At 44.4% G+C, this 12162-nt stretch overlaps 1 protein-coding gene across 4 annotated transcripts in view; it reads left to right on the top strand.

Moving 5' to 3' along the window:
• LOC125520498 (callose synthase 3-like) overlaps positions 1 to 12162 on the top strand; it is a 93595-nt gene that overhangs the window by 853 nt on the left and 80580 nt on the right. For all 4 annotated transcript variants that reach the window (XR_007288693.1, XR_007288692.1, XM_048685447.1 and 1 more), the window contains exons 2-8: positions 753 to 853; positions 1335 to 1459; positions 1548 to 1641; positions 5287 to 5397; positions 5504 to 5620; positions 5716 to 5808; positions 5903 to 5994. Coding sequence is in view for 2 of the 4 variants with exons in the window: in XM_048685447.1 (XP_048541404.1) it covers positions 753 to 853; positions 1335 to 1459; positions 1548 to 1641; positions 5287 to 5397; positions 5504 to 5620; positions 5716 to 5808; positions 5903 to 5994 (733 nt within the window). In the remaining 2 variants the exon portion in view is untranslated. The remainder of the gene's footprint in view (positions 1 to 752; positions 854 to 1334; positions 1460 to 1547; positions 1642 to 5286; positions 5398 to 5503; positions 5621 to 5715; positions 5809 to 5902; positions 5995 to 12162) is intronic.

Here is a 12162-nt window from a genome sequence, read left to right as displayed (position 1 = left end):
AAACAGCTATAGCAGGGCTATAGCGGGCTATAGGAGGCTATAGCGACAAATTGTACATGAAATCAAATAGCGATAACATGCTCAAACAGCTATAGTGCAGCTATAGCGGGGCTATAGCCGACTATTTAAAACTATGTTAATAATCAATTCAACAATCACAAACATCATGGAAAGAATGAGATTTATTTACAGAAATGATGGAAGCAGAAAGTACTTCACAGATCTGTGCAGCAAGCGCACATTCAAATATAAGTTTCTTTTCTTAATTCCTTCACAGTATTCTAGCTCACAACTTACCTCTCATTAATATCATTGCCCCTGACTCCCTTCTCAAGTAAAATTTCAGTGTTGATCATGTGAGAAAGGTGTGACAGCTCCCAGGGCCCCTGCACCCTCATGAACAGTAAATTTTAAAAATATGAAAAAAGTAAAAGTAAACTGAAACTTTGGAACATCAAACATGATCAAACATTCGACCTTTTTGCAAAGTTTCAGGCTCAAATGACATCCAAGGAGCCATCACCTAAAAAAAAAGAAAATCCGCCATGTTCGTAGTAAAAGTAGATCAAGTTACTTATAATCCTGCCGGTTCAGATTTAGTTCAATTTGAACTAAATTTCTCTTTTTGAGGGCTTATGCGGGATGCCTGCTTGCATCCCTGCTTCCAAGCTGGATCACCTTAAATACATGCTAACCTTCTACACCTTTTCTTGTCGGCCTCGTCGGATGGGATGCCCTTTGCCTTGCGCTAGGTCGCTCTTACACATACAAGAAGGCCTGCCGCCAGGACCCGGCCTCAACTGGTCGAGGCATTCGTAAATTCAAAACTACGCTCATGCTGAGGCTACAAAAGGTATGTAAGCTGCTCCGCTCTCATACACTATCGCCATTTTTCATTTTTAAAATTTATCTGCATGCCCATCCGTTTCTAGTTTAAAACCCAGTATGCCTCTTGCTGCAAATATTGCATTTTTTAGTTTTGCTCAGTATATTAGTTCTTCAGATTGAAACTGTTGCATTTTATAGTTTCTGCTCAGTGTATTAGTTCTTCAGATTGAAACTGTTACAGTTACTGCTAAGTAATGACCCAGATTGTACTGGACATATCTGTACAAATATTGTAATTTGTAATACTCTGTCTACCATATTATATTCCTATGAACTTAAAATTAACTGTGTACTCTGTTTTACTTTAAACTGGCAACTGCATAACATGTAGTGCATAGAATTCTTTTGTTCATCCAAGTAGGTTTATCGAATGAATGCCCTGAACCACCCAACACAAAGACATACAAATTTCACTTGCTTAACTTCCTTACCACTGGTTTTCTAAGGAAAATGCTTTCACGTTGGAGTCAAGGGTCAAACCGAGTGATGCTCAAGAAATGAAGAGTTTTTACCAGGACTACTACGAGAAGTACATCCATGCACTTCAAAATGTTGTTGATAAAGATGACCGGTGAGCAAGTTTGTTTTGTGCAACATGCTACTAAGTGCTGACTCATTACTTCCTTGCTCCTGACGCCGCTTTCTTTTGTTATGTTCAGCTCTCAACTTACAAAAGCATATCAAACTGCAGCTGTCTTGTTTGAAGTCCTCAAAGAGGTTAATGCTTCACATAGCATTGAAGTTGATCAAGTGGTAAAACTTTAACTACATTCAAGTCATCAGTTTTGCTCATACAGTGAATTTTGGCTTATTCAACCTTCCAGAATAGGTGTCCTATATTGCCATTAGGTCTTATGTAAATATACAGTAGAGGCACATGCGTATATGTAGAAAAGCCTTTATACAAACAAGTAACACAGAAATGCACTAAGGTTACTAAATACATCTATTAACACACCTTCAAGTTCATGGTGAGTACAAGAAAGACCGAAACAGTTTTCTGTCTCTATTATTATATACAAAAAGGAAATTAAAGATGGAAAATAGAGGAATTAGGTAGAAAATCCCACATTAATTGGAAACATCCGCGCATTAATCTGGTGGTCCCCTCTAAATCTAAAAAATATAGCCATTAGATTTGTGTAATCGTCCCACATCCATCAGCACTATGTCTGACATGTGGACCCGATGGAGCTTGAACGTGAGCGACCAGAATTTCCCAAAATAAAATAAATTTAAATTTGGAAAGCCTAAATAAGCAACGGGAAAAGCAGGACACCATGACCCGTATGCATATTTCAATTATTGGACATTGAACGTGAACGCCCAGAATTTCTCAACAAAAAAGAAAGCGTGAACATGCAATGTGAACAACCAGGACACCAAAACCCGTGTGCATATCTCAGTTATTATTATTACGGCATGAATAACTTCATGCAAGAAAATCACTCCTAGAATATGTCGTCCTTGCATAAACACCATCTGAGTTGAGAGCACCACCGCGTGTGCAATCGCAGTTAGCCTACTTGTACCCATCATGGTAAAAAAAATTGCGAACATTAATTAGATAAATACTCCTCAAATTATCAGTATGTACCGCATCCTTGTTAGGCCGGTCATAGTACTACCTCTCTCTCAGTTTACAGGGCGTGCGCGTACCCCTAGGTCGTCAATTTGACCAACCTAATACAAGTCATATATTACAAAAATATATACCAACATAAACTTTGGAGTTTCTACTTTCAAAAGGTATAATTTTTGTGTTATATAGTTTATATTAGGGTGATAAAATTGGCAAACTAGGTATACGCGCAAGACTTGTAAACTGAAACGGAGGTAGTAGTATAGTTGTCTTTATTTATTAACTTGTAGGCTCATCTTTTTTTGGAAAGCGCTATGTTACAGTAACATATTGTGTTACTCTAAACACATCTCTCCTCATTAAGCACATGTCACATAAGCAAATTTACCTTGGACTGCACTATGTTACTCCCTACGTCCGGTGAAAAGTGTACATTTAGAAATTTTAGGGCAAATTATGAAGTAGAGTAAAAAATGCATTGGGAAAATGCAAGCCACCATCTCTCTCCTCTTTAATTATCCAACCCCAATGAGCTAAGTGCATGTAGAAATTAAAAAGTCTATGTATAGAATGCTATTGGTCTTGATTACCGTGTGATGAGAGAAAAATACTTTAAATTGCATTTGGAAGATAGAAATACACTCTTTTGTGGACAAATTTTAAACCCAAACGTACACTCTTAGGCTGGTTGTAGTGGAGATTATCATATACTAGTATCATGCATATGATAATAGTATATGATATTATCTCCCTAATGCATAGTATCATATATTAATATCATGTAATACTTTATTTATTGTCATACATGACACATATAGTAGCATAGCATTTATTATGATATGGTATCATGATATGATACTCAACCATCTCTATCTTCATTTAATTCTACGATACCTCGTCACTTATCTACGATACTACCATTACAATCAGCCTTAGGAAAAAAATGCATCATTCCAAAGGCGAGCTGAAAGAATTGTAGTTCCCTAGTAAATAAATCCTCGAACAAAGGTGTAAGACCTCCTTTGATGACCTACCAACATCACTAAAAAAAATTAAGCAGGGAACCATCTATCCCCGATGCTTTATTACTTTTCAAATTGGACGTAGCCTCGAGTACCTCTTTTTCCGTGAAAGGAGCTGTCAAGATAGCTTGCTCTTTCTGAGAAAGTTGTGGTATATCATGAGTAATACTGTATTCGTCCATCGACATGAAATACATCGCAGAGCCAATAAATACTCCTCCGATCCTCAATAGTCTGCGCATAATTCTTTTGATTTTTCCCTATATGGTCTGTGATGCCCATTTTATGCCTTAGTTCCAAAACTCCCCCGCTTCCCATTGTTCTCGCATGCATGCGTGATAATTAATTCCTCTCCGTGTGTGCATGCAGAGGGAAAGGAGAGAGAGAAACGCATGCACAGAGAAAGAGAGTACTCCATCCGTTTTTTTCTAGTCCGCATATAACTTTCGTCTGAATTTAAAGTATCTTTACTTTGACCAAAGTTATAGAAAAAAATATCAATATTTACAACGGCAAAGGGATATCTTTAGATTCATTATGGAATGTAGTTTCATGTTATGTATATTTGATATTGTAAATGTTGATATTTTTTTATACAAATTTGGTCAAAGTTGGTGAAGTTTGACTCTACACAAATCTTATATGCGGAGTAAGAAGGAATGTAGGGAGTACTACAGTAGTGTGCAGGGGATTAAGGAGTCAAAACAATCAATCGCATGTAGATCATAACTACCCAGCGTTTTATTTATGGCAAACCAAGGGCAGTTTGGTTCAGATAGAGCAGAAAGTTTCTCTCTTTGGTATGCGGGCTCGACCATATACGCAAAGGAAAAAAAGGTTCGGAGGTAGTATTTACAGCAATTAGAGATATATAAATTGCGGTTCTCCTGTCTCACAATAGTCATACTGGGTCATGGAAAAAAAATTAGGACCAATTCTAGGATGACGGAAAATACCACATGCTACCGTCTTTTGAACATATTTTTTTGGACCCCTGAGGAATGACCCCTACTTTTGGCACCAAGGGAGCATTCACATGGTAGCCATCCATGCCATGTTTAAACAACACCTTTTGCAAGTTGCAACACGTGTGTCCACTTATAGGCATTTTTTCATCGAAGTAATTCAAAAAAATGCAAAAACTTGTTGAAAACTAGAACCACATGGCATGGATGCTTGTGTTGGTCATACAAGCACATGGAATAAAAATTGGTGCATTGTCATGGATGGCAATAAACGTTTTGTGTGATTTAACATCTTCATGGCAAATTTATGTTTGTGCATGATCATTTAAAAAAAAAGCGTCAACGCCCTCCTATTTCGCTTCTGGCGGCTTTCCCATGGATAGAAGTGTCGGTGTATGTCAACCTGACCGAGGTGGACCCTGACGCTGACAAATAGATCCACGCCCGCCGTCACCTATTTTTACTTTTGAAGTTCATATTTAATGTTTTAAGTTCTAATTAGTGTAAATTTGAGTTATGCTGGCTATTTTATTGTGTTTATTTTCTTTTAGTTTTAAAATCTGCCCGTCCACAAAATGCGTCTGGCCGCATTGTGCTGACCTAGCGGAGAAAACGGACATTGGTGTCCACTTAGCCGAACCAAACAGCTAAAAAGCAGATAAATTAATCATTCATTTGGGCCAGCGTGTTGGAATTAGCCTAATAAGCGTCTGTCTGACGAAACTGCGTCATTTCAAAGCAAGGCTCAGATCGCTAGGTAGAATGAACACGTACGATAGGAGGTCCTAATGGAGCTCGACCTCTAAAAACCAACTCTCAATTTTTACAGATTTTGGAGACACACAACCAAGTCGAGCGGAAGAAAAGGTTATATCTTCCGTACAATATCCTCCCACTTGACTGTGACAGTGCCAATCAGACTATCATGCAATACCCAGAGGTTGCCATCTATCTCGAGTTCCATGCTAAATTGCTAAGAGTGTATCGTACTTCATCGAGACAATTATAATATTCGTGGCTTATGTTGGTGTTATTATTATTTGAAGATTCAAGCTGCTTTTCATGCTTTTCGTAATATAAGAGGTTTGCCATGGCCCAAGGAACATCAAAAGACGCCTGATTCAGATCTTTTTAGTTGGCTTCAGGCTACGTTTGGATTTCAGGTAATCACACAGCTGGGTCTATGGCTGTTGATAATTTGTTTTTTAGCTCTCCATACATACTCAGATGTTGTTTTAACTTCAACACGAACTTGCAGAAAGATAATGTATCCAACCAAAGAGAACATCTCATACTTTTGCTTGCCGGCATACACACAAGGTGGAATACCAAACCTGACCAACAACCAAAGGTGCCCTTTCCTAACATACACATGCATGAGGCGTGCACATATAGATTCTTCTATCATGATGACATTTCCCCCCCCTTTTCAATAATATATTCAGCTAGATGACCGTGCACTGGATATTGTTATGAAGAAGCTCTTTAGCAACTACAAGAGATGGTGCAACTACCTTGGCCGCACATCCAGCTTATGGTATGACTAGTCATCAACCCGTGCATCTGTACGGGCTAAGGATTTTTATAGTCTTTGGCATTATCCTAGTATATGGTGTGGAAACTTACTTTTAATTAAACTTATTTACAAAAGTATGATATGTTTCCATATCTTCACTACTTTGAGACTTTTAATAATATGGCTGCATGAATCGTTTAGATACAGAGGCCGGGGGCAAGCCTCCTTTTCCAAAAAAAGAAATGTTTCCATATCTTCACTCAATAGTATCACATGAGTCTACCTTTCCAAAAAGAAAGGATGGCAACTTTTATATCAGTATCAAAAAATATTTTTAGCAAAACTAGAATACAAACAATAAAGTTTTATTGAAATATGAAATTGTGACCATTATATGAATTATTATTGCAACTTCTGATTTATTCACAAATTACGACATTGTTTCTAGGTAACTACCACAAGGCGGTAGGAAACATTTGTCCTAGTATTAGACTATTCATCGCCCTGGAATGAGGAACTTTTATTCCTTGCCCCAACCCATATTGATTATCACAACTTCAAAACGTAAGAAACAAAAACACTTGAGGCAAGATTATAGCCTAAAAAGGTACCCGGTCTCCATTTCGTCAAATAAAAAGAGCTAATCTTACAACGTGAATTTGAGTAATTTAAGATGCATGTGTGCATCCAATATGGCGGATCAAAGTCACAATTTAGAGAGAAAAAATGATGCCGTCGTAATTTTAGGAACTGTGTAGCCGAGGCGTTCCTAAGTTCTGTACGAATGAGGACGTGCTCATATAAATGTTAAAAAGATTCACATAACTAAATTTCTTTACTAAAATGAACACATACTCCAGCTTATTTATAGAGACGGGGTAATACTTTTGGAAGACTGTCGTTCGGAATTCCGCCTTCTGGGGCACGCCGCCGCATCAAAGACTGTCCTTCAGCCCGGCGTCTAAAAGGCAGGTGGAGGAAGGCACTCAGGTGATGGCCGGGAGGATACACGCCGGCCTGGCTGGGGAAGAGGAGGTGGAGGCTCAGGGAAGCCTGGGGCACACACATGCCAATCAAGGGGACAGCTCCGACGTGCTCCAGGAGGTGGGCTTATCCGTGCGGATCGCGCCGACTCGCAGTGACAGCACCAGCCCAGTCCAGACCCCCTTCGCCGTTCCTCTGCCTCAACACATGCTGCTGCCGCCGGCATCGGCTGGGGTTGGAACGGCCTCCGTGCAGGGGCCTATGACGGCATCGGAGACTCTGCGGCTCGGCCTGGTGGCGTCCCCGGCGCCATCCATCCTTGGCCCCAGGCCGGCGGCGTCGGCCCCTGTCAGGCACAGGAAGGCTCTCCCGCCCAATTTTACGCCCAGGAGGAGCGAAAGGCTGTGCAAAAATGCGCCAGCCCACAACACGGGGCCTGTGCAGCGGGCGCAATCGGTGCTCCTGAAACGGATGGGGGTGATTCAAGCTGAAGAACAGGTCTCTTTAGAAGCTCTAGACGAGTACCTCAAGTTATTCGACAAGCCGCTTGCTCCACACCACGTCAAGGCAATCACCGCGATCTTCGCCCCCGGGGAGGTCGACTTCGACGAGCCTCCTCGGGCGGGCTTTGATGCCTTCTCCCTGCCGGAGATGGTTGAGCCGTGTGGCGCCTAATGCTGCTCCGTTTTATCAATGGTTCTGCATTCATCATCATGAGTATGTCTTTAGATGTCATGGTATGGAATGTAAGGGGGCTCAATAACCCTGCTTGGAGGAACGCAGTAAGGCTTTTCGTGCAATCTCTCAATGTATCCCTAGTTTGCTTTCAAGAGTCCAAGTTGGCACTGGTGAATGACACTGTGGTTCGGGAAACCCTGGGGCCTGCCTTCGATGGTTTTGATTTCCTGCCGGCTGAAGGAACTCGCGGTGGCATATTGTTGGCTTGGAGGTCGGATAGGCTGCGGGTGACTAACATCCAGATAGATGAGTTCATGATATCGGCACAAGTTCTTTCTCTAGCAGAGGGCAAAGAGTGGTTGGTTTCTTCGGTATATGGGCCGCAAGAAGACACAGACAAAGCCAGATTCCTTGAGGCTATTGTGCAGTTTGGAGACAGCGTGAGTTTGCCGTGGATCCTGAATGGTGATTTCAACATTGTGTGCAGTCCAGAGGAGCGCAGCACTGGGAGAGTGAACAGGAGACTGATGAATAAATTTTGGCACACGATCAACAGGTTGGGGCTTCATGACATGCCTCTGATTGGGCGTCGCTTCTCGTGGTGTAATCAACAGGAGAATGCCATCCTGGCAAGATTGGACCGAGTGCTTTTCAACAATGCATGGGAAGACTTGTACCCCATCAGTGATTTGCTACCTCTTAGCTCCAGCATCTCAGATCACACCCCTCTGCTGCTCACCTGTTCATCCATACGACCAAGGGCCTTTAGGTTTCGCTTCAAGAATTATTGGTGCAAGATGCCTGGCTTTTTGGATATCGTGAAAGACGCCTGGGCTCCAGAGGTTCCGGGGAGTGACCCCATGAAAATCTTCAACACTAAACTCCACAGAACTGCTAAGGCCCTGCGCAGCTGGGGCCAAAGGAGCATGAGTCATCTGACGCTTCAGTTCCAGGTGGCCAGCGAGGTGATCTTACGTCTGGATAGCGCGCAAGAAAGACGTCCTCTGTCCAGTGAGGAGAAGAAGCTGCGCGCTTTTCTCAGGGGGAAGTGCCTGGCGTTCGCATCCCTTGAGCGGGTGCGGCTGCGGCAAAGGGCCAGGATCCGGGATCTTCAGGAAGGGGATGCCAACTCCAGATACTTTCGTATGAAGGCCAATGGGCGACGCCGTAAACACCTCATACCATATCTCAAACACGGGGACAGAACAGCTACTGCCATGGAAGACAAATTGAGTATGGCCAGCGAGTTCTTTAGCAGGTTGATGGGCGCTCCGGATCAGAACCTCTCCAGAGCCTGCCTGCGCCTGGAAGAATTGGGCTTAAGGATGCTGTCACCTGAGATGGCCGACAGGCTCGAATCTGAGTTCACGATCGAGGAGGTTAAGCGAGTGGTCATGGACATGCCCCCGGACAGGGCACCAGGGCCGGACGGCTTCTCAGGGCTCTTCTTCAAATCATGCTGGGACGTCATAGCTGCTGATCTGATGGCGGTGATGAAGGCTCTACACGACGGACGCTTCTACTCCTTTGGAGGTCTTAACACCTCGATTCTCACCCTTCTGCCCAAGAAAGCCAACTCGCTGGAGATCGTTGACTTCAGACCCATCAACCTCATACATGGGGTAGCCAAGATATTTGCTAAGGTCCTCGCTCCCCATCTGGCTCCGCTTCTGCCAAGCCTGATTTCGAAAGCTCAAAGTGCTTTTGTGACCAGCCGTAATATCCACGAGAACTTCAAGTTTGTGAGGAACAAAGCTAGATGGCTGCACAGACGGTGCTGCTCCTCGGTGCTAATGAAAATTGACATATCCAAGGCCTTTGATACTCTGTCATGGGAATTTCTGCTGGAGGTGCTGTCTGCTCGGGGATTCGGTCAGAGGTGGCGTTCCTGGATCTGTGGGCTGCTATCCACTGCCTCCACCTCTGTCCTCATCAACGGGGAGCTTGGCCCCCCCTTCGCCATCGGCCAAGGCGTCCGCCAGGGCGACCCCGTCTCCCCGGCCTTATTCATCCTGGCTATGGACGCCCTTCACGGCATGTTGGAATGGGCAAGACAGCGTCATCTCCTCTCCGATCTTGGCTGCAACAGAGGGGTGCCGCGGGCATCTATGTTCGCCGATGACGCGGTTTTGTTCTTAAAGCCAGAGCGTAACGATCTCCTGCTGATATCAACCCTTCTGCAGCTTCTTGGGGAGGCGTCGGGGCTTCGGATCAATATGCACAAGAGCACCATTACTTGCATACGATGTGATGAGGCGCAGGCTGCAGAGGTAGCTGGACACTTCCAGTGCAGGCAACAGGCCTTCCCTATCTTATACCTCGGTATACCTCTATCAATATACATGCTCAAGCGGCATGAGTTGCTGCCCTTGGTTGATAAGCTCTCTAACAAGATGAAGGGCTGGAAACCGAAGATGCTGGCAGTTGCAGGCCGGCTCACGCTAACCTCTTCGGTCCTCATGGCACTGCCCATGCACATCATGGCAGCGCTCCCGCTGCCGGCCTGGGCTATCAAAACTATCAATCGCCGCTGCCGTGGATTTATCTGGAAAGGGGAGGAGGAGACTAGTGGTGGCCATTTCCTGATGCCTTGGAACAGGGTGTGCATGCCGCGGGAGCTCGGAGGATTGGGCGTTTTGAATATCAAATGGTTCGGATTCGCTCTGCGCTGCAGATGGTCTTGGTTACGTTGGAGTGCAGAGGAGAGGCCGTGGCATGGCCTGCCTGATACCACAGAGAAGGAGGTCAATGCAATCTTCAATCCAGCCTGCCGCATCAAGCTCGGGTCAGGCGAGGTAGCCAAGTTCTGGACTGATAAATGGTTGGACACCGACTGCTCAATTGCTCAAACAGCACCGCAGCTCTACTCCTTTGTCAAGGACAAGAGTAGATCTGTCAAGGAGGCGCTGACCGGGCAGGCTTGGATACAGGACATCGCAGGTGGGCTCTCCCTCCCTGCCATTGCTCAGTACCTCTTGGTCTGGGATATTGCACACGCCACTATGCTAAATCCTGAGGCGAGAGACACGCCGCGAGGGCTACTGACGGAAAGCCAGCAATTCTCTGTCCAAAGTGCGTACCGTCTGTTCTTTATGGGCAACGTCTATTTGGAAATCCAAGGCGCCCCCCCCCTCGCGGCAAATTCTTCATGTGGCTCGTGGTGCACCGACGTTGCCTTACGGCGGACAATCTGCAGAAAAGGAATTGGCCTAACAGCGGAGTCTGCCCCTTGTGTCTTCAAGCGCCGGAAGAATGCACTCACTTGTTTCTCCACTGCCGTTTTACGCAACAAGTCTGGGCGCGCTTCAGATCCTGGACCGGCGCCGATTTCCTTATCCCTGGAAACACCTTTGCCTCCACTCGGGACTGGTGGTTGCAGGCTAGGGCCGTCATTCCAAAGCACATCCGAAGAAATTTTGATACGATGGTGATCTTGATGCATTGGAGGATATGGAAAGAACGTAACTCCAGGATCTTTGACCAGGTGGCAACTTCGCCGTCCGGCGTCCTGGAGAGGGTAGTTGAGGATGTAGCCATGTGGAGGGCTGCCAGTTGCATCGTTGATCTGCCAACTTAGTTGCTGTGGGGGGTTCATGTTTTGCACGACCGGCACTCTCCTGGGTGGCCTGAGATCGTTTCTGTGTAATAGGGGCGCCTCTGTTCTAGGAGGCCGACCCTTGGCAGGGCTGTTTGTAATCTCTGGGTTCAGTCTATCTTTCCTAGACTGTCCTTGTTGTACTCTCTTTTTTATCTAATAAATGATCGGCCAATGGCCTTTCGATTCGAGACGGGGTAATACTGTAGAGCTCCAGCTGCGAAGACTTGGTTGCCGACAGACTTGGTGGGAGGAGATGCAGACTGCATCAACATATGTAAGCCAACGGTCAACGAAACCTGACGCCGAGGATAACCACGACTGCTCGGCCTGCTGCCAATCGTAGGCCACCGACCGCAATGGAAAAAATGGAAAGTGTTCCCAAGAAAATGCAGAATATTCTAATAAAATTTGGAGCCATGGGTGTAAGTAAAACGGAAGCCAACGTAAGAAAAGGTCAGAGGCAGGATGCGTTGACTAAATTTTTTTTTTTTGAGAACCTAACGTTGACTAATTCAGCCCTCATGCCATCCATCAATGCAAGGTAATATGGGATCCAAAATAATACACAACCATGTTCCACGACTTCAGGTTTCAGCCCTCTTGTCAACGTAAATAAATTGAGAGAACGACAGCGGTACATGATTCACAAACTGAACATACATTTTGGTATCATTTTGTTTCAATGATAAATGGCCCTCTGTATGTGTTATATTTTGGTATAGAAACTAATGTATAGCATGATAAGAAATAATAAGATGACGAAATAATCATTCATTCATCAAATGATAGATCAGACTTAATTCCTTGGAAACGTGCAGAAGATGACCCAAGCTTTTCTTCTACTTGTGCATGAAAATTTGCACAGCCACTCATCTTACGTGCCAACGTTGTATTGAAGTAAATGAGCATCATTTGACTATGCAACCTCA

Source organism: Triticum urartu, chromosome 7 (assembly GCF_003073215.2).
Source record: "Triticum urartu cultivar G1812 chromosome 7, Tu2.1, whole genome shotgun sequence".
In the NCBI taxonomy this organism is placed as follows: domain Eukaryota; kingdom Viridiplantae; phylum Streptophyta; class Magnoliopsida; order Poales; family Poaceae; genus Triticum; species Triticum urartu.
Note: the sequence above shows the minus strand (reverse complement) of the source record. Positions and strands in the feature narration are given on the sequence as shown.